General features: G+C 39.5%; 2 protein-coding genes across 2 annotated transcripts in view; one reads left to right on the forward strand and one right to left on the reverse strand.

The window, feature by feature from the left end:
• The first annotated feature begins 64 nt into the window (after positions 1 to 64).
• Positions 65 to 8442, forward strand: mrps18b (mitochondrial ribosomal protein S18B). The gene is made up of 7 exons (XM_037794760.1): positions 65 to 206; positions 5615 to 5783; positions 5858 to 5955; positions 6052 to 6120; positions 6541 to 6607; positions 6702 to 6761; positions 8091 to 8442. The coding sequence occupies exons 1-7, from the start codon at positions 126 to 128 to the stop codon at positions 8285 to 8287; spliced, it is 741 nt and encodes a 246-aa protein (XP_037650688.1). The 5' UTR covers positions 65 to 125; the 3' UTR covers positions 8288 to 8442.
• The window catches only part of abcf1 (ATP-binding cassette, sub-family F (GCN20), member 1), an 11635-nt gene continuing 339 nt past the window's right edge, over positions 8430 to 19725 (reverse strand). The window contains exons 2-26 of the mRNA XM_037794612.1: positions 18164 to 18213; positions 17988 to 18062; positions 17396 to 17510; positions 17267 to 17304; positions 17089 to 17184; positions 16592 to 16717; positions 15435 to 15500; positions 15264 to 15338; positions 15086 to 15181; positions 14705 to 14827; positions 14446 to 14546; positions 13715 to 13800; positions 13473 to 13612; positions 13029 to 13177; positions 12853 to 12936; positions 11808 to 11932; positions 11444 to 11556; positions 11183 to 11357; positions 10175 to 10249; positions 9831 to 9901; positions 9718 to 9750; positions 9385 to 9553; positions 9242 to 9306; positions 9091 to 9163; positions 8430 to 8867 (exon numbers count right to left, since the gene is read on the reverse strand). Of these exons, the coding sequence (XP_037650540.1) occupies positions 8701 to 8867; positions 9091 to 9163; positions 9242 to 9306; positions 9385 to 9553; positions 9718 to 9750; positions 9831 to 9901; positions 10175 to 10249; positions 11183 to 11357; positions 11444 to 11556; positions 11808 to 11932; positions 12853 to 12936; positions 13029 to 13177; positions 13473 to 13612; positions 13715 to 13800; positions 14446 to 14546; positions 14705 to 14827; positions 15086 to 15181; positions 15264 to 15338; positions 15435 to 15500; positions 16592 to 16717; positions 17089 to 17184; positions 17267 to 17304; positions 17396 to 17510; positions 17988 to 18062; positions 18164 to 18213 (2486 nt within the window). The 3' untranslated portion in view covers positions 8430 to 8700. The remainder of the gene's footprint in view (positions 8868 to 9090; positions 9164 to 9241; positions 9307 to 9384; positions 9554 to 9717; positions 9751 to 9830; positions 9902 to 10174; positions 10250 to 11182; positions 11358 to 11443; positions 11557 to 11807; positions 11933 to 12852; positions 12937 to 13028; positions 13178 to 13472; positions 13613 to 13714; positions 13801 to 14445; positions 14547 to 14704; positions 14828 to 15085; positions 15182 to 15263; positions 15339 to 15434; positions 15501 to 16591; positions 16718 to 17088; positions 17185 to 17266; positions 17305 to 17395; positions 17511 to 17987; positions 18063 to 18163; positions 18214 to 19725) is intronic.

Below are 19725 nucleotides of genomic sequence, written 5' to 3' on the forward strand. Positions count from 1 at the left end.
GGATGTGATTCACAGAAGGAACAATTTACATCTATGTCACTCTTTATTATAATGTTAGATATAAAATGTAACACCGGATGTAGAAACACTGTCTCTGACCTCTGACCTCTGACCCCGCTGGGAACATGGCGGTCTCTCTACGAGGCTTCACGAAGGTTTTGATCCGTTTATCTCCTTCAGTTATCCATCAACCGCGACTCCATCAGGTAATCAATATCACTCTGCTGTTCACATATACATGTATACCCGCCATCCCGTTAATGTGTGATCAGCTCGGTCTGAGGTTTAGATGTTGTGATATGAACTCCAGAGTCCTCTGCTGCAGGACCAGAACCTCTAACCTGGACCTGAATGAGATTACTAACTCCTAGATACTAATAAACACTGATATAGTAGTGGTGTTAATGTTATAGTAGAATAGTGTTGATGTTATAGTAGAATAGTGTTAATGTTATAGTAGAATAGTGTTGATGTTATAGTAGAATAGTGTTAATGTTATAGTAGAATAGTGTTGATGTTATAGTAGAATAGTGTTGATGTTATAGTAGAATAGTGTTGATGTTATAGTAGAATAGTGTTGATGTTATAGTAGAATAGTGTTAATGTTATAGTAGAATAGTGTTGATGTTATAGTAGAATAGTGTTAATGTTATAGTAGAATAGTGTTAATGTTATAGTAGAATAGTGTTGATGTTATAGTAGAATAGTGTTGATGTTATAGTAGTGGTGTTGATGTTATAGTAGTGGTGTTAATGTTATAGTAGAATAGTGTTGATGTTATAGTAGAATAGTGTTGATGTTATAGTAGAATAGTGTTGATGTTATAGTAGTGGTGTTGATGTTATAGTAGTGGTGTTAATGTTATAGTAGAATAGTGTTAATGTTATAGTAGAATAGTGTTGATGTTATAGTAGAATAGTGTTGATGTTATAGTAGAATAGTGTTGATGTTATAGTAGAATAGTGTTGATGTTATAGTAGAATAGTGTTGATGTTATAGTAGAATAGTGTTGATGTTATAGTAGAATAGTGTTGATGTTATAGTAGTGGTGTTAATGTTATAGTAGAATAGTGTTAATGTTATAGTGGAATAGTGTTAATGTTATAGTAGAATAGTGTTAATGTTATAGTAGAATAGTGTTAATGTTATAGTAGAATAGTGTTGATGTTATAGTAGAATAGTGTTGATGTTATAGTAGAATAGTGTTGATGTTATAGTAGAATAGTGTTGATGTTATAGTAGAATAGTGTTGATGTTATAGTAGAATAGTGTTAATGTTATAGTAGAATAGTGTTGATGTTATAGTAGAATAGTGTTGATGTTATAGTAGAATAGTGTTGATGTTATAGTAGAATAGTGTTGATGTTATAGTAGAATAGTGTTGATGTTATAGTAGAATAGTGTTGATGTTATAGTAGTGGTGTGATGTTATAGTAGAATAGTGTTGATGTTATAGTAGTGGTGTTGATGTTATAGTAGAATAGTGTTGATGTATTAGTAGAATAGTGTTAATGTTATAGAGAATAGTGTTAAGGTATAGTAGAATAGTGTTGATGTTATAGTAGTGGTGTTGATGTTATAGTAGAATAGTGTTGATGTTATAGTAGAATAGTGTTGAGTTATAGTAGAATAGTGTTGATGTTATAGTAGAATAGTGTTGATGTTATAGTAGAATAGTGTTGATGTTATAGTAGAATAGTGTTAATGTTATAGTAGAATAGTGTTAATGTTATAGTAGAATAGTGTTAATGTTCTAGTAGAATAGGGTTGATGTTATAGTAGAATAGTGTTGATGGTATAGTAGAATAGTGTAATGTTATAGTAGAATAGTGTGATGTTATAGTAGAATGTGTTGATGTTATAGTAGCATAGTGTTAATGGTATAGTAGAATAGTGTTGATGTTCTAGTAGTGGTGTTGATGTTATTAGTAGAATAGTGTGATGTTATAGTAGAATTAGTTCTGATGTTATAAGTTAGTAAGGTTGTTGATGTTATATTCGAATAGTGTTGATTTTATAGTAGAATGGTGTTGGATGTTATAGTAGAATGATTGGTTGATGTTCTAGTAGAATAGGTGTTGATGTTATAGTAGAATATGTTGATTGTTATAGTAGAATAGTGTTGAATGTTATAGTCAGCATAGTTTAATGTTATAGTCGAATAGTGTTAATGTTATAGTTAGAATTAGTGTTAATGTTATAGTAGAATAGTTGTTAATGTTATAGATAGAATAGTGTTGATGTTTATAGTAGAATAGTGTTGATGTTATAGTAGAATAGTGTTGAATGTTATAGTAGAATAGTGTTAATGTTATAGTAGAATAGTGTTGATGTTATAGTAGAATAGTGTTGATGTTATAGTAGAATAGTGTTGATGTTATAGTAGAATAGTGTTGATGTTATAGTAGAATAGTGTTGATGTTATAGTAGAATAGGTGTTAATGTTATAGTAGAATAGTGTTGATGTTATAGTAGAATAGTGTTAATGTTATAGTAGAATAGTGTTGATGTTATAGTAGAATAGTGTTGATGTTATAGTAGTGGTGTTGATGTTATAGTAGAATAGTGTTGATGTTATAGTAGAATAGTGTTGATGTTATAGTAGAATAGTGTTGATGTTATAGTAGAATAGTGTTGATGTTATAGTAGAATAGTGTTGATGTTATAGTAGAATAGTGTTGATGTTATAGTTAGAATAGTGTTGAATGTTATAGTAGAATAGTGTTGATGTTATAGTAGTGGTGTTGATGTTATAGTAGAATAGTGTTGATGTTATAGTAGATGGTTGATGTTATAGTAGAATAGTGTTGATGTTATAGTAGAATAGTGTTGATGTTATAGTAGAATAGTGTTGATGTTATAGTAGAATAGTGTTGATGTTATAGTAGATAGTGTTGATGTTATAGTAGAATAGTGTTGATGTTATAGTAGAATAGTGTTGATGTTATAGTAGAATAGTGTGATGTTATAGTAGAATAGTGTTGATGTTATAGTAGAATAGTGTTGATGTTATAGTAGAATAGTGTTGATGTTATAGTAGAATAGTGTTGATGTTATAGTAGAATAGTGTTAATGTTATAGTAGAATAGTGTTGATGTTATAGTAGAATAGTGTTGATGTTATAGTAGAATAGTGTTGAATGTCTATAGTAGAATAGTGTTAATGTTATAGTAGAATAGTGTTAATGTTATAGTAGAATAGTGTTAATGTTATAGTAGAATAGTGTTGATGTTATAGTAGTGGTGTTGATGTTATAGTAGAATAGTGTTAATGTTATAGTAGAATAGTGTTAATGTTATAGTAGAATAGTGTTGATGTTATAGTAGAATAGTGTTGATGTTATAGTAGAATAGTGTTGATGTTATAGTAGAATAGTGTTGATGTTATAGTAGAATAGTGTTGATGTTATAGTAGAATAGTGTTAATGTTATAGTAGAATAGTGTTGATGTTATAGTAGAATAGTGTTGATGTTATAGTAGAATAGTGTTGATGTTATAGTAGAATAGTGTTGATGTTATAGTAGAATAGTGTTGATGTTATAGTAGTGGTGTTGATGTTATAGTAGAATAGTGTTGATGTTATAGTAGTGGTGTTGATGTTATAGTAGAATAGTGTTGATGTTATAGTAGAATAGTGTTGATGTTATAGTAGAATAGTGTTAATGTTATAGTAGAATAGTGTTGATGTTATAGTAGTGGTGTTGATGTTATAGTAGAATAGTGTTGATGTTATAGTAGAATAGTGTTGATGTTATAGTAGAATAGTGTTGATGTTATAGTAGAATAGTGTTAATGTTATAGTAGAATAGTGTTGATGTTATAGTAGAATAGTGTTGATGTTATAGTAGAATAGTGTTGATGTTATAGTAGAATAGTGTTGATGTTATAGTAGAATAGTGTTAATGTTATAGTAGAATAGTGTTGATGTTATAGTAGAATAGTGTTGATGTTATAGTAGAATAGTGTTGATGTTATAGTAGAATAGTGTTAATGTTATAGTAGAATAGTGTTGATGTTATAGTAGTGGTGTTGATGTTATAGTAGAATAGTGTTGATGTTATAGTAGAATAGTGTTAATGTTATAGTAGAATAGTGTTGATGTTATAGTAGAATAGTGTTAATGTTATAGTAGAATAGTGTTGATGTTATAGTAGAATAGTGTTGATGTTATAGTAGAATAGTGTTGATGTTATAGTAGAATAGTGTTAATGTTATAGTAGAATAGTGTTGATGTTATAGTAGTGGTGTTGATGTTATAGTAGAATAGTGTTGATGTTATAGTAGAATAGTGTTGATGTTATAGTAGAATAGTGTTAATGTTATAGTAGAATAGTGTTGATGTTATAGTAGAATAGTGTTGATGTTATAGTAGAATAGTGTTGATGTTATAGTAGAATAGTGTTGATGTTATAGTAGAATAGTGTTGATGTTATAGTAGAATAGTGTTAATGTTATAGTAGAATAGTGTTGATGTTATAGTAGTGGTGTTGATGTTATAGTAGAATAGTGTTGATGTTATAGTAGAATAGTGTTGATGTTATAGTAGAATAGTGTTGATGTTATAGTAGAATAGTGTTGATGTTATAGTAGAATAGTGTTGATGTTATAGTAGAATAGTGTTGATGTTATAGTAGAATAGTGTTGATGTTATAGTAGAATAGTGTTAATGTTATAGTAGAATAGTGTTAATGTTATAGTAGTGGTGTTAATAATAGTTTTAATAATAAACTGTTATAGTAGTGGTGTTAATGTCAGGCTGAGGGAGTTTATGTGTCCCATTTATACATTTGGTTTTTGCACCTTACTGGTTATATTTATGGTTTTATTTACACTCTTTCACACTTTGTTCTGCAGCTGCCATTCAACAGTCCCTAAAGTTTAATCTTTATATAGTCCAGGGGTCAGCAACCTTTACTATCAGAAGAGACATTTTAGACAAGAAAACAACAACAAATCATGTGATCATTGTGATGAAGGTAACACAGTTTATAGTCTATCAGTCTAATGCAGTGAGGGCCAAAGAGACAATGTACTACGGAGTATTAGGGCCACATTGAGGGAAAACACATCTGAGATTTACACAATAAAATCAGAATATTACAAGAAATTACTACTTTATAAACTTCTGATTTTATTTTCATAATATTATGACTGTATTCTCTAAATCTCGGATTTATTTTTTAGAAAAATAAAGTTGTAATATTTCGAGAATAAAGTTATAATTTAACAAGAAAAAAATCGTAATACAATAATAAAATTATAACTACAATAAAAAAATCGTAATATTACGAGAATAAAGTCATAAGTTTACGAGAATAAAAGAAAATAACACGTAAAATGACTACTTTATAATATATACTATATTATGACTTTATTCTATAAATCTCAGATTTATTTTTTTTCCTCAATGTGGCCCTAATACTCCGTCGTACCATCGTACCATAGACCTACAACAATGATACATAAAATGTGATGTAGGTTGCTGACTCCTGGTTTAGATGGAAAGAAATCCATAATAAATATAGACGTGTGCTTCATGCATTGATAACCATGTGGCTGGAGGGATGTTGTGATGATGATGATGATGATGATGATGATGGTGTTTTGCCCTCAGTCGTGTCTGCAGAGGCTACCTGGAGCATCATGGCCGGCTCTCTCTCCGTTTCTACCTCCACGTCACTTCTTCTGTAAAGCAGCGTCGCCGCAGGATGAGGAGGTCGCTCAGGCTGCCGAGGCTCTCCTCCGCTACAAGGACAGACCCTGGGATTACCTGGAGAGTGAAGGTACGTCACCTAACAGAAAACCTAAAAGTCTCATCTTCCTCCTCTTGTACTTATAGATGAATCTCTCCTGACAGAGTACATCGAGAGGTACGGGACCAGTACAGTGTGGGCCGGCTACAGGAGGAACCACAAAGGAGGCATCCCCCCACAGAAGACACGCAAGACCTGCATAGTAAAGCTTTCTATTTTAATTCATCTTCCATTAGTTCCATTAGTTCCATCTGTCCTGTAAAGTAAAGTAACCTTCACACTGGTTCTGTTTCTGTAGAGAGGAGACAAGATATGTGGAAACCCCTGTCCAGTGTGTCGGGATCCAAACGTGATTATCCACCATCAGGTGGGTGAACGTCTCAGTCTCACTGATGGTCTCACTGATGGTCTCACGGCACATTAAACACACTAAACACATTAAACACATTAAACACATATTAAACACACACTAAACACACACTAAACACACACTAAACACACACTAAACACACATCCACCACTGGGTTACAGTAGTAGTGTTCTGTTACACATTAGATATTTATCTTTTGCTGCCAAAGTCTGCAGGTTTTTATCAGAGTTGTTTGCAAATAAATGAATACGTTTGATATGTCTGCAATATTTAAATATGGAGCATCTTGGTGCAACAGAATCACATCAGCGTCAGTGGACAGTTCCATGTAACACATACAGCTCCATGTTGCCACACTAACATCATACCGTCTCTCCTCTCCTACGTGTGCCAACCTCAATGTGTCCTCTCCTACAGAACGTGAAGTTGTTGCAGCAGTTCATCAGTCCTCACACTGGAACGGCGTACGATCCCACTAGAACCGGTGAGTCATCAGAGTGAGCTCATGTACTGATGCATTAAGGGTCTACCAGTCGACTGTCAGACGGCTCACGTTGTGTTGGTTGTTCCGTCTGCAGGTGTGTGTATGAAACAGCAGAAGAAGCTGAACGAGGCGATCGACACAGCGAGAGATCACGGTACGTACAGTCGGGTTCTATGAGGTACTGGTCCAGAGTCAGCTGAGCTAATGGACTGCTGTGGTCGGGGCCGGCAGCAAAACAGATTTTAGCACCTAAAAAAAACTTACATCAGTTTAAGTCAACGCTTTATTTAGAATATTCCCACGGCTTTACCTCGCTGTCGGGGAACTGAAGCTGTGATAGACGTCTACGCTCTCTTCTGTCACCAGACTGGCAACAGGAGTTACTGGTCCATCGCTGCCTCCATCACTTAGCTTATTTGTGTGACTTTGGTGAATCTGAACTAACGATGGCGTATTAGGGCCACACTGAGGGAAAAAACATCAGAATATTACGAGAATAAAGTCATAACTTTAGGAGATAAAAAAGTCTGAATATAACGAGACTAAGTCATAACTTAATGAGAAAAAAGTCATAACTTAATGAGAAAAAAGTCATAACTTAATGAGAAAAAAGTCATAACTTTACAAGAAAAACAGTCATCTCCTCCTCCTCTAAAGAGTCCGTTCCTCCATCAGGTCTGTTTGGTTCTTTCTTCACGATAAACTCAGTTTCTTTAATAACAATCTCTTCACGGTCCTGATCTTGATGATAATGTGCTGCTGATGAGCCAGAAGATGAAATATTTGGTTATTTGTGAAACCTAAACTAAAGTAGAACTTCACAAGATGCTCCACGTTCCTCATTTTCACACTATTCCCCCTCTAAAATAAAACGTACAATTACTACTCTATAATATTATGACTTTATTCTCAGAAATGTGGCTGTAATACTCCGTCGTATGAACTAACCCTTTAAAACACCAAAGTCACACAATAACACAAACTAACCAGTTTAAAGTGGTGAAACTGATGTATTTATTTAGGTGTCTAAAATCTGTTTTCCTGCCCGTCCACAGCAGTACTCCTACAACCCCACAACTATACGTTACCCATCAGCCCCTTTGACGTCCTGTTATCCTTGCATTCATATTTATTTCTCTGTTTTGAACCCTAAGGTTTTAAGCAGATAAACTTGCATGTACTGTCAGCAAATGTCACTCTGTAGCGCCATCTGGTGGCAGCAGAAAGGTACAGTTTACCGTGTTCCTATGTTCAACCCAGTATGACTTTACCATAACTAATAATCCTGAATAAATAAGGTTGTGACCTTCAGCCCGGCTACATGTCAGGGAACGGAGAGAGTATCTGAGGACTGAGACTGAGACATATTCTGGATAGACGTCGGTCCTCTCGCAGCACACTGAGTTGGTTTCTCTGTTCCATCTATTAAAACTTCTCATCACAGGTATCACTCACACTCCCCGTTGTCCTCTTCTTCTTTCAGGCTTACTTCCCTTTCAGATTCCATATGTGGAGTTTTCAGGAGAGGACTACTCCAACTCCCATGATGCAGTGGGGTCCACACCACCTCCCCGGTCCCTGACCTCAGGGGACACCTGGTACAAATGGTACAGTGAAATAACACCCGATGAGAACGAAGTGGCTAAAGTGAAGAAGACATACAAAGCTTACTTAAAGTGATGGAACCTCCAGAACCGGTCCAGCTGATTAACGCAGTAACTGTAACTAAGTTACTTTATATATGTACGCCTATTGGACCATGTGAGTGTCCACCCTGTGTTCATATCCTGCTGGTATGCAAATAAAGATTGCACAATAAAAATGATGAAAAATTGGTTTATTGATTGTTTGGCTTTAGTAGATAATGTTTGACCTCCGTCTATATTTATAGAAACTCTCCGTATATTGTTAAAGCTGTTCCAGTCCAGAAGAAAGGGAGTAGATAGCAGATAGCCCGCAATAAGTCCCAACGGTTTTTATTAGCAGTGTTACTGTGAGAGACATGCCGACCGGTCCCAGACGGCGTGTACTGTATGTAGCATATGACGGAGGAGGGACGCGGCGTCCGTCCTGAGGGCGGCGGCGCCGCGTGATCACGGGTTGACCTTGTTGACCACGGTCTCTCCCAGAGACTCCAGCACCTCCCGCTTGTAATCGTCAAAGTCTCCGTCGATCTGGTTGATGGAACCGTCCTCCACCACCCACAGCTGGCAGGCAGTCTCCGTGATGAGCCGGGCGTCGTGACTCACGATGATCACAGCTGGATGGATGAGAGAAGGGAACGTTTGTTAGATGCAACCAGGAACAAGAGGATGGATGGATCAAACTAGAGACCTAGAGCATTCAGAGGATGGATGGATCAAACTAGAGACCTAGAGCATTCAGAGGATGGATGGATCAAACTAAAGACCTAGAGCATTCAGAGGATGGATGGATCAAACTAAAGACCTAGAGCATGTGTCTTACAAAAGCACTGTTCTTACCTCCTTTATATTCATTGATGGCCTCCGATAAGGCATCGATTGACTCAATGTCCAGATTGTTGGTGGGTTCATCCTGTGAGAGACAGAGCAGTCGTCAGTCAAAGAGTTCATCACCAGTGTGGGTTAAAGGCTCGGCTAAGCTAACCCTTACCAAGATCAGTACATCAGGCTGACGACAGGACAGCTCAGCAAACACGCATCTGGCCTTCTGACCGCCTGTTAAGAGAGCAAACTGTTAGATAACGTCTCCTTCCTGTCAGCCGACAGTCGATGTGTGACGATTCGTGAACGTACCGGACAGTTTGGAGATCTGGATGGTGTGGGCGTGGCTCTCCAGGCCAAAACGTCCCAGGCACTTCCTGCTGTCCTGGTAGGGGAGGTTGAAGTTCCTCATCAGGTACTCGGTGGCGGTCTCCTCCATGTTCAGCTGATCAGCGTACTGCTGGTTAAAGAAGCCCACTTTCTGGAAGCAGACACAGACCCACGTTACAGATCTGATGATCTCATTTACCAAAATAAAGTAAAGTAGAATCACCGCCTCGCGGTCATATCCCTCCGCCAGCCAGTCAAATGTCATCACGCCATTATTTTATAATTTGTGTGACGTATATTTGAAGAGTTACTCACCAGGCGATGATTCCTCCTCATCTCGCCTTTAGTCTGAAAAACAAACATCCAGTTACCTCTGTGGTACAAACTGTATATCTGAGAGAAATTCATATTCATATCTACACACTTACAGGAGTTAACTTCCCAGTGAGCAGCAGCAGCAGGGTACTCTTCCCAACGCCGTTGGGTCCAACTATACAGACTACAGAGGAGAAGAAGAAGAGACATAAGAAAGAGTCAGTACACGAGGACATGGAGTCGGGTCAGCAGCCCACCGAACGAACAACGACGGAGGGCAGATGGAAGATAAACTAATCTACGATAGTACAGCTTTCATCTCAACATTAACTATATAGTGAAAACAGACTCGTTAATCCTCCACCAACACATCAGGTACACAGACAGATGTGTGAACGATGCCGCTGGTGTTGCAGCTGTTTGTGTCTCAACATGATGATAGAAGCAGCATACTCACTCCTGGAGTCCATGTCGATTCCAAAGTCCACGTTTCTGAAGAGAATCTTCTGAGGTCCGTAGCCGAAGTCCACAGCTGTAAAGGGAGACTCTGTTATAGAGGCAGCTCTCTCACTCTCCTGTTCTCATGCTTTGTTCCTGTGTTGTCTATCGTTTGTGTCGTATAAGCTACTAGTTCCTAGGGATCATTTAAGTGTCCTCTCCTGTCCTGTCTCCGTTGTCACTGTCAAATTAGATTTCTTTAAAAAGCAGCATTATGAGTTGCTGCAGTTCATGACGATGTGTTTCCTCTGAGACTGATAAACACTTATTCGCATCATGACTGAAAGTTCATGTAACCACAGTGTGTCGGCCTCCTTCCCTTCTTACCTCGGTCTCATGCCAGGATCAGACTACAGGATGTGTTTGACGGTTCTGATGGTCACTATGTCAGATCAGACGATTGAGAGTCAGATATTCTTGTCGTGACTCGGCTGCGACGCATGACGGACTACACGTCGGTCCCCTGTTCCGTGAACACACACTCTCCCGCCACCGCCGTCTTAATATATACGGGATTACCTGGGCTCAACCATGTAAAGGCCCACGAGGCTCCAGGGGAAAACAATAAAAATATAAGCAGCAGTTGAAGGTCCGATGACATCATTCTGCATAATAAGTTGCCTTCAGATTCACGGTCGTGACGGAACACGTCGTGGAAAGCCCAAAAAAAACAATCAAACATGCTAGACTTCCTGACGGGACGTCGTGAGGCGTCCCAGACGTGGCGTCGGTTGTCGTGTACTAAGACACACTACAACAGATAAAACCATCGATTTTCGCACACGACACTCATTTATCGTTCCCGATCCGAGTCAACGTCCTACGGCGGGCGGCCGTGTCGGGCTGTAATCGGGATGATATCGTGGAGTCTGAACCGGGCATTAAGCTCACTTTCAGATTTAGGACAGTCAGTCGTCGTCTGCGGCTGAACCCTGGTGTGTGTGCAGCAGTCTGCAGATGTTCTTACTGTGCAGTCCCAGGATTGGTGGAGAGAGAGGAGGCGGGTTGGGGAAGGTGAACTTGACGGTGTACTCTTTAGGCCTCTTCAGCAGATCCGTGGCGTCCTGGCTCTCCTCCTCCTGACCTCCCTTCTTCTTGCCTTTCTGCTGCTTCCTGGTCAGGGCCTCTTTAGTCTGCTTCTCCTGAGAGGAAGCATTTAAACAGACCGGTGTTAGCTGCAAAATCAACACGAGGCCCAATGGATGGATAAAGTACTGGCTATACTCACAGCCTGTTTGGTGGACTTGCCACCAGCCTTCAGGTCTTTGAGTTTCTTCTCCTGCTTGTCGTACTGTTTCTGCAGCTCTTTCTGCTTCTGCACGTACATCTTCTTGAAGGTCACTTAAAGAAAAGAAACACACACAGTGAGTGATGTAAAGCAGGATCTCTAGTACCAGTCTTCAGCTGTGTGCATCACTCTGTCTAACCAGAACACTAACCCAGTACAACAAGAGGCAATGAAACACATCTCAACACAGACATGTACACAATGAAATCTACAGATTGAACTTCAGATCCAGTGAGAGAGTCCTGGAGGGATGAAGATCTATGTTAAGAGTCACGTCATCTTAAACACAATACTCATTACTTACAGTAGTTCCCTCTGTAGTAAAAGAGCTTCTGGTAGTCTAAGTGGATGATATCTGTACACACTTCATCAAGGAAACTCTGGTCGTGAGAAACTATGAGGAGAGTCTTCTTCCAGCCTTGAAGGTAGCTGTGGAGAAGAGTATAAACTTCAATATCATGAAATCATTCTCAAAAATTAATTTTAAGGCATAGATAAGAAAAAGAGTTAGTGCTTGTTGAGGAAATGATGCACATAGAATTTACTGAAAGATAATTAATGGTGTGTGGAATATATTTCCTATTATCATCCCAAAGTCACCCCAAGGTCGCCCCGTTTTTTTCTGAGCTGCAGTGATGAAATAAGAATCCTGTCGGGACACGGAAAGTCTGGAGCAGCAAAAGAGACGGAGCGCCATCAACGCGTCATCCCTTTAAAAACACTAACCCTTTTAAATGCTTGTCAGCAGCCGGTCATGTGGTAACTTAGGAGGCAACTCGGCCTCGTGTGCTCTGATTCATTTAGGATGCAGTTAACACACCAGTCATGATGTTGTCTGAATGAAAACTCAACTCCTGGTGTTCTTCACCTCTGTTTTGTTTAGGAAGAATGAAATAAAGGGAATATCAGGCGAACCAGTGGATCTCATTAATGCCGATGTGATTGATGTGGATTCTGAAAGGTAACTAATAAATATTTCATTTGCCACCCCAAAGCAGTCCACCTAGTGGAAACACTGAGCCGTTCATGAAGTTAGAAAGTATGCAGCTTCATATCGAACACTCATCATCCTGTCAGCATCGAGCAGCATCCCACAATCTCTGCTGCTTCTATTATTTCACCTCACAGAAACAAGGACATGAATCAACAATAGATCCTGAGTGAGAGGTCAGTCCACCTCCGTCTCTAACTGGCAGCAGGACGCTGAGAGCCTCGTGGTTTCCTGAGTCAAAGTTCAATCAGATGTAACTCTGCTTTGCTAAGTTAACTTCCCTCATCAACAACACTCCTTCTCATTCTTTATGCTGATTCAAAACAACCATTAATACTCAGTGATATGATTAGATTACTTGTTGAGCCAGATGACGGCGTTCAGGTCCAGGTGATTGGTGGGTTCATCCAGCATCAGTAGAGTGGGTTCCATGAACAGAGCTCTGTGGGCACAGACGGGAAGAAGGAGTGAAAAACAACTTCCAACAAGCTTCATGTTGGATCAGTTCCAGCCATGGAGGTTGTAACGGTGTACCTGGCGAGGGAGACTCTCATCCTCCAGCCTCCAGAGAACCTCTTGGTGGGTCTGTTCTGCATCTCGGGGGTGAACGACAGACCGGCCAGGATCCTTCTGGCCTTGGGCTCAGCTGCTGCAGCTCCGATCGCCCTCAGCTCTTCATAGACCTGCAGACGAGGAGGAACACCGGCAGGCAGACGATTATCTACCACATTATTTAAACCACTTTGTTGGGAGGTCAAACTGAAGGTGAGTGCTCCTGAAATGTCACTAATAATCCCTCATTGCACACTTTCAGAAAGTACAGTTTGTTGAGGCTGAAGCATGAAGTCCGTCTGTCATTTACTTTATTTATTTAACAACCATCATTTTACTGTTTGCCTTTGTTTTCTCTTCCACATACCGTACGCACGACTACGTTGTCGCGCAGGTATGATAAATATTTGGTAAAGTGTCACTGACCTTCTCCAGCCTCTCAGCCACGCTGTCCTCTCCCTTCTCCAGCCGAGCCTGGAGCTGCCTCTCCTCCTCCAGAAGCTTCAGGCGGCGGGTGTCCGCCTTCAGCACCGCCTGCACCGCCGGCGTGTCGTCAGCTACCACCTCTAACACCAACACAAGGAGACACGTCAGCGTCGGTGGGCGACAACAACAACAACAACAACAACACAACAACGTGGACGGAGATAAGACACGTGATCACTTACCCTGTTCACACAGCAGCACGTCGATGTTGGGGGGAATACTGAGAGCTCTGTTGGCGATGTGTTTCAGTAGTGTGGTCTTTCCTTTGCTGCAACATGACACAAAGACAACTGAATCAGCGTACAGGGAAGTACGGGGGTCCCCCTCCACCAGACACCCCCAGTCCACCTCAACATCACTGTGTGGTTCTTCTTCCTGTGTGCCACATCTCTCTCCTCCGTCAAGGCACCATCTCACTCTCTCTTCCTCTCCTGGCAGTTCTCCTACTAACACAACTGAGTGGGAATGCTCATTCCCATCATCCATTACGTCTCATAAGATGTTGCAGCATCTTATGAGATCATACTGGTGGTACTATGACTGCAGCCGTAAGGCAGGCTGTCCTCTTTGTCTGGTGTGTGTGCCCTGGTTATACTGACACACCGATAGCAGCACACAGCAGAGGAGAGAGAGAGACAGAGAGGAACAGGGGAACTCACAGCAATGCAACAAACCCGTTCTCATGCTACAGCCTCTGAAAGACCGTAGAGTCGGTCGGGGTCGCCAGGGGTTAAATATTTGCTCTGATAGGAAGTTAAACGCATCAAATCTCTAATATCTATCGCTGTGAGAACTGAATTAAACTTAATAGAGTTTGTGGAGGAATCCTTTCATCCCTGTTATACAGTATATACAACCCAACACCTGATCATCTGAGTAACACCTCATCTGTGACTGTAAAACAGGTATTTACCCATTTGGTCCAACCAAACCATATCTTCTTCCTGCCACGATCAGAAGGTCGGCGTTGACGAAGAGCTCCTTGCCGTGAGCCGATATGCTGAACCTCTCCAGCTGAAGGGGCACAAAACAGGAAATTCTCACTAGTACTCACTACATCTTCAGAGCTCTAACAGAATACTCTTATAAATAATCAGGTTCACATTTCAGGAGAACGGACTTTCAGGCCCCGTCAGTGAACGTCAGTGAGAAGATGATGGTGAGTATCTGACCTTGATATCAGAGGCGTTCTCCAGCATGGCCTGTCTGGACGACATCTCGGCCTGGGAAATGGAGAAATCTCCCTCCAAGGCATTCTGAGCACGAATACTGGCCACCTGACGCTCATACTCCATCTGGAACGACACACAGAGAGATGAGAACCCAGGTAACCACACTATGGTACTAATTTGTGTTGTTAATTTTAAGTTCAATATTTATCTGCTAATCCGCAAAGACTGAGAATAACAATGAGTCAGAGGGAGAACAGTCTGGGAACCTCTGCATCACACAACGGTCTCCACAGGCTGAGCTCTGACTCTTCATGACTTGGTCAAATAAACAAGAGGTGGTGTAAATACTGAATGCATCCTAACAGCATTTATAAAGATTACCAGTTTCTTCTTCTTCTTCTTCTCCTTCTTGCTGAGGTTAGCGAAGGGGTCGTCTTCCTGCGGCTTGGTCTGTTCTGCGATGGCGTCCTCGGCACTCTGATGGTTGCAGGAAGGAAGGAGACGGTTACTGAAGCACACTGATCCGGAGCAGAGACAGCTCTGTGGAGGACAGACTCACCATCATCATTTCACCTCCGTCACTATCCTCCTCATCTTCATCCTCGCTCGGTGGTCGTTCAGCAGGTTTCGCCCTCTACATGGACAGAGTTAAATCACATCATGGTTACCTGGAAGATGCTGAAGATGAGACCGACATGAAGAGAACAACGTTAAGATCAGTGCTACTTACTGCACTCGCCTTGTGTTGATCCCTCCTCCCTTTCTTTGGCTTCTTGTCCTCGTCGTTGTCTGCTAACTAAAAACAGATAAACCTTCATCAGTTCAAACTCAGACATTATAAATGCATGCAATTAAAAAAGGTGTGTAGAGACAGATCAACACGTTTTCAAGGGAAAAGAAGGGACTGATTGATTGGTAGCCTTTAACTGTGCAAACACCTTTTAAGGCATCTGGCCGGGATTATGGGGGGGAGGGGGGGGTCGGCCTCGCTGTTCCAATGGTTTGAGGGGACTGTATATATATATATATATATATATAAATATAAATATATATATATATAAATATAAATATATAAATATATATATATATATATATAAATATATATATAGCATATTGTATTGCATGTGCGTATTGTATATTATAAATATTAATATACGTATATACAAAAAGATAACAACTAGTCAATATGATTAAGCTAAATATGTAAGTAATGAATTTGTATTTTGATTAAGATACACTTATAAGTAATGAATTGGTAATCTTGATTGAGAATGAATTTATATTTTGATAAAGATAATTATATCAGTAATGAATTTATATTTTTGTATGACAGAGATAAAAGGTAATAATTATTATATTTAGACAAGTTTAGGAAATTGAATTAGAGAATATGTTTAGCTCAATAAGGAAGCTGGTTAATTATCAATGAACGAGTTATGAGAAGGCGGGGGGGATTAAATAGGTTTATACTTCTTCTCACTCCTTTTCCATTATGTAAACCGAGGCATCAAGTGTTTGACCATTTCTTTTGCTTTTCATTGTACCTAAATATTACTTCTTTTCTGTCTGTCCACTTGTTTGTATGATTATTCTTTTTTAATTTTTTTATTTTACATGTTCGAAATAAATTTTGAAATGAAACTAAAACCAAACGAGTCCCGACCGTCCGAACTGTAAAAGCACAGTATCATTCTTATCATGCTCACACAGCTTCAACATGTGGAGGAACCCAAAGTTTGACCGGAGTCTGTCACGCCTGGTTACGGTTGCTAAGCTACGATTGGAGAATGGCTCTTCAGGGGGCGGGGCTTACCCAACAGTCAGTTCAGTGTCTGCTCATCTTAACTCGTGTTATTTAGAGAGAGATGGACCTGAGACAGCACCCACCTTGGACTTGGCTTCTGCCTTCATGGTCTTTGTTTGTTTCTCTGCACCATCATTCTTCTCTGCTTCGTCATCCTCCTCCTCCTCCTCATCATCATCATCATCATCATCAGATGCAAACTGAACAACCTGTAAGCAAAGTCATCTGTGAAACTAGATCAAGGCCTGTTCAGAATGACATTTATCTATCCTTTAGGGGTCCTAAGAGACTCCTGCCGGAGGAGAAAGGATCATCATCCTGAGCCTGACAGACCGTATGGAGGCCGGGCCCGCCAGCAGGCCGTCGCATCGCTAACGGGTTACGTTTTAAAACGTTTTCATGCGAGAAAGTAACCGTTTAGATTCCCAGTATGTGCTCAGTTTATTCAGTTTATCGTTAACAAAAACAGTTAAAGCTAGGACTCCAGCTGTTCATGTTGAAACATCTGTGTATCCACACCACACACTTATGCTGCATTTGTTTGTGGTAATTTTACACCATGAGGAAAACAGCTCTGTACTTTTTTTGCTGGTTTATCGTCTTCATCCACATCAGCGTCCTCATCCTCATCGTCATCACTCTGGCCCTGGCTGAGAGCAGCGAAGATGTTTCCACCCTGAAGGAAACCAGAGATGCTTTACACTAAAGCCAACATGGTACGAGTCAGGACGGCGTGACGATGTAGAGTAATGACAAACCTTATTCTTCTTGTTTCCTTTAGTGGGGGGGGCGATGACTGTGGAGAGGAAAGAACACTGAATAATGACGAACTAATGTGAGAATAAGAATGATTTCATTGCAAGGATCGAGTGTTGAAGTCATCATACCCGGCTCATCTTCCTCGTCACTCGCTTGCACCGAGAGCTTTTTCAGCTTCAGCGTGACGTCCTTGTCCTCATCGTCACCTTTTCCTTTCCGCCGGTCTTTCTTCTTTTTCTGAGACTGAAAACAACAGTTTCAAACTGAGACGTCACAAGAAGACAGAATCTGATTTCTTGAGGTACGAAAAGGCCTTTAAAAAAAAAGTTGAATTTTGGCATCGTTGAGCAGAAATGCACCCGGTACCGATGTTTTACTGTCAGGACTCCCAAACTCTGGAATGCACTTCCTACAGATATTTGATCATCTAACTCTGAATCCACTTTTAACAAACTTTTGAAAACGCATTTTTTTAGGATAGCATTCCTATAAGTAGAAGACTGGGTATGGGTATGGGTATGGGTATGGGTATGTATATATATATATATATATATATACATATATTTAAAAACTGCCAGCACAACTACATGTACAATGCAGTGCGTGTCTGAAATGGGCTATACAGTTAATATTGGTCAAGGAGGCTAAATATCAGACTCTGGATGTTTTTTAGTTGTTGTTAGTTAGAAACCGACCGTACGTTCAGAGTGAAGATATTACCTGTTTTCCTTGTGTTTCCTTCACAGCCACCTCGTCGACCTCAGGTTTGTCATCAGTGGCGAGTTCCTCAAAGAACTGCAGAGAAACATTCACACAGTAAATCCAGTGGGCTGTAAAACCACCACAAGATGAAATGGCAGCAAAGAAGCGTTTTAATACTGTAAACAAGTACTTACAGTCTTTTTCCCCTTTTTATCTTTCTTCCCCTTTTTCACCGTTTTTTCGGCTGGAAGAAAAAGATTTCACAAAATCAGTGGGGCGCTGTCGGACATCGTTAGAGTCAGATCTGTACTTTAAATTAAACAACGACTAGGAGGTTGAGTGCTGACATCCATTGTTAAAGTTGTGGCCTTTTTTGAACATAATCTATAAATAGACAGAGAGTAATTGAACAAGTTCAAATAAACTTCAATAAACATTTTTTTTTTAAACATTTGTTATTTGTTAATAGCAGTCAAGGAAGATTTAAAGGTGCCGTATTGTAAAAAGTGAGATTTTAGTGAGGTTAAAGTGCTTTATAAATACTCTGAAAGTATCAAAACGCTCAATATATGGAGAAATACACACAGCCCGTATTCAGAAACTGTGCGTTTGAAACAAGCCGTCAGGATTTCTGTCATTTTGTGATGTCACAAATATACAATATTTAGACCATGTCACGGTTTTAAACGTAAACATTCTAAATGTGTCCCAGTTTATTTCCAGTTGCAGTGGATGTCATCAGCTGACAGGAAGTAAACATGGACCCAAGCTGTTGCCTAGCAACGCAATTCCATTGAAATGCGCTAAAACGGAGCGTTCCAGACAGAGAGTGAATACAGGTGTATTCAAGCAGACATTATATGAGGAAAATAATGTGGGTTTTTTTAACATTACAGCATGTAAACATGTTCTAGTAGAAACAGAAATACTATTATTTATAATACTATAAATAACTATGAACCTGGAAAAAATATACACAATATGGGACCTTTAAAAGACAGAATGCACTCACCAACATCAACAACACAACACACGAGGGAATCTCTTTGTTCATCCCCAGTAGGGATGTGAACCCCCTCAAACACCCTGAACCTGAAGGTCAGCACTTTACCCTCACAGTCATTGTTTCAGTTATTTTACACTGCAACTGTTAAATGCTTACAGAAAGTCAGAGCTATAACTATAGTCTAGTCTAGTCTAACCTAGTCTAGTCAGTACAGTATAGTCCAGTCTAGTCTAGTATCTGATTTAACTGCTGACAGCAGCAGCATTGATTGCATCATTTTAATGAATGGATGAATAGACGCGTCACAGCCGGCTGGAATGTGCTCTTTAACTGTCCTATTAAAGTCTGTTTATCACTTATAATTATTAGGTTTATTATTATATTGGTTAATGCTGGTATAGTAGCATGTTCTGGTCATTTCAGCCCTGTGTATGTGTCGCACTGTTACACCAAACTTCATTCACAAATACAGCAATTTAGACATGATGCTGTTTGTCGGTATATTCGTTATATACGTTAAATAACTCTACATAAAACCCAACGGTTAGATTATAGCTGGGGATGATGTCGGCTCGACCCTTCATGACACTTTAACTGTTTTGTTGTAGTGTTGAAGGCCCTATGGAGCATCACGTTATCCAGCAAGAGCACTTTACCTCATGTAAATGTTATGATTTTATTAAAATTACAGCTTCTAAATTAATTGTCTCACAGCCGAATTAATCATAAGATGCTATAAATTAATAACAG

Source organism: Sebastes umbrosus, chromosome 15 (genome assembly GCF_015220745.1).
Source record: "Sebastes umbrosus isolate fSebUmb1 chromosome 15, fSebUmb1.pri, whole genome shotgun sequence".
NCBI classification, from domain to species: domain Eukaryota; kingdom Metazoa; phylum Chordata; class Actinopteri; order Perciformes; family Sebastidae; genus Sebastes; species Sebastes umbrosus.

Coding starts and splice junctions, on each gene's coding strand:
- mrps18b (XM_037794760.1), top strand. CDS start 126: ATGGCGGTCTCTCTACGAGGCTTCACGAAGGTTTTGATCCGTTTATCT. Junction 5,784..5,857: donor GGATTACCTGGAGAGTGAAG/GTACGTCACCTA, acceptor CTCTCCTGACAG/AGTACATCGAGAGGTACGGG. Junction 6,608..6,701: donor GTACGATCCCACTAGAACCG/GTGAGTCATCAG, acceptor TTCCGTCTGCAG/GTGTGTGTATGAAACAGCAG.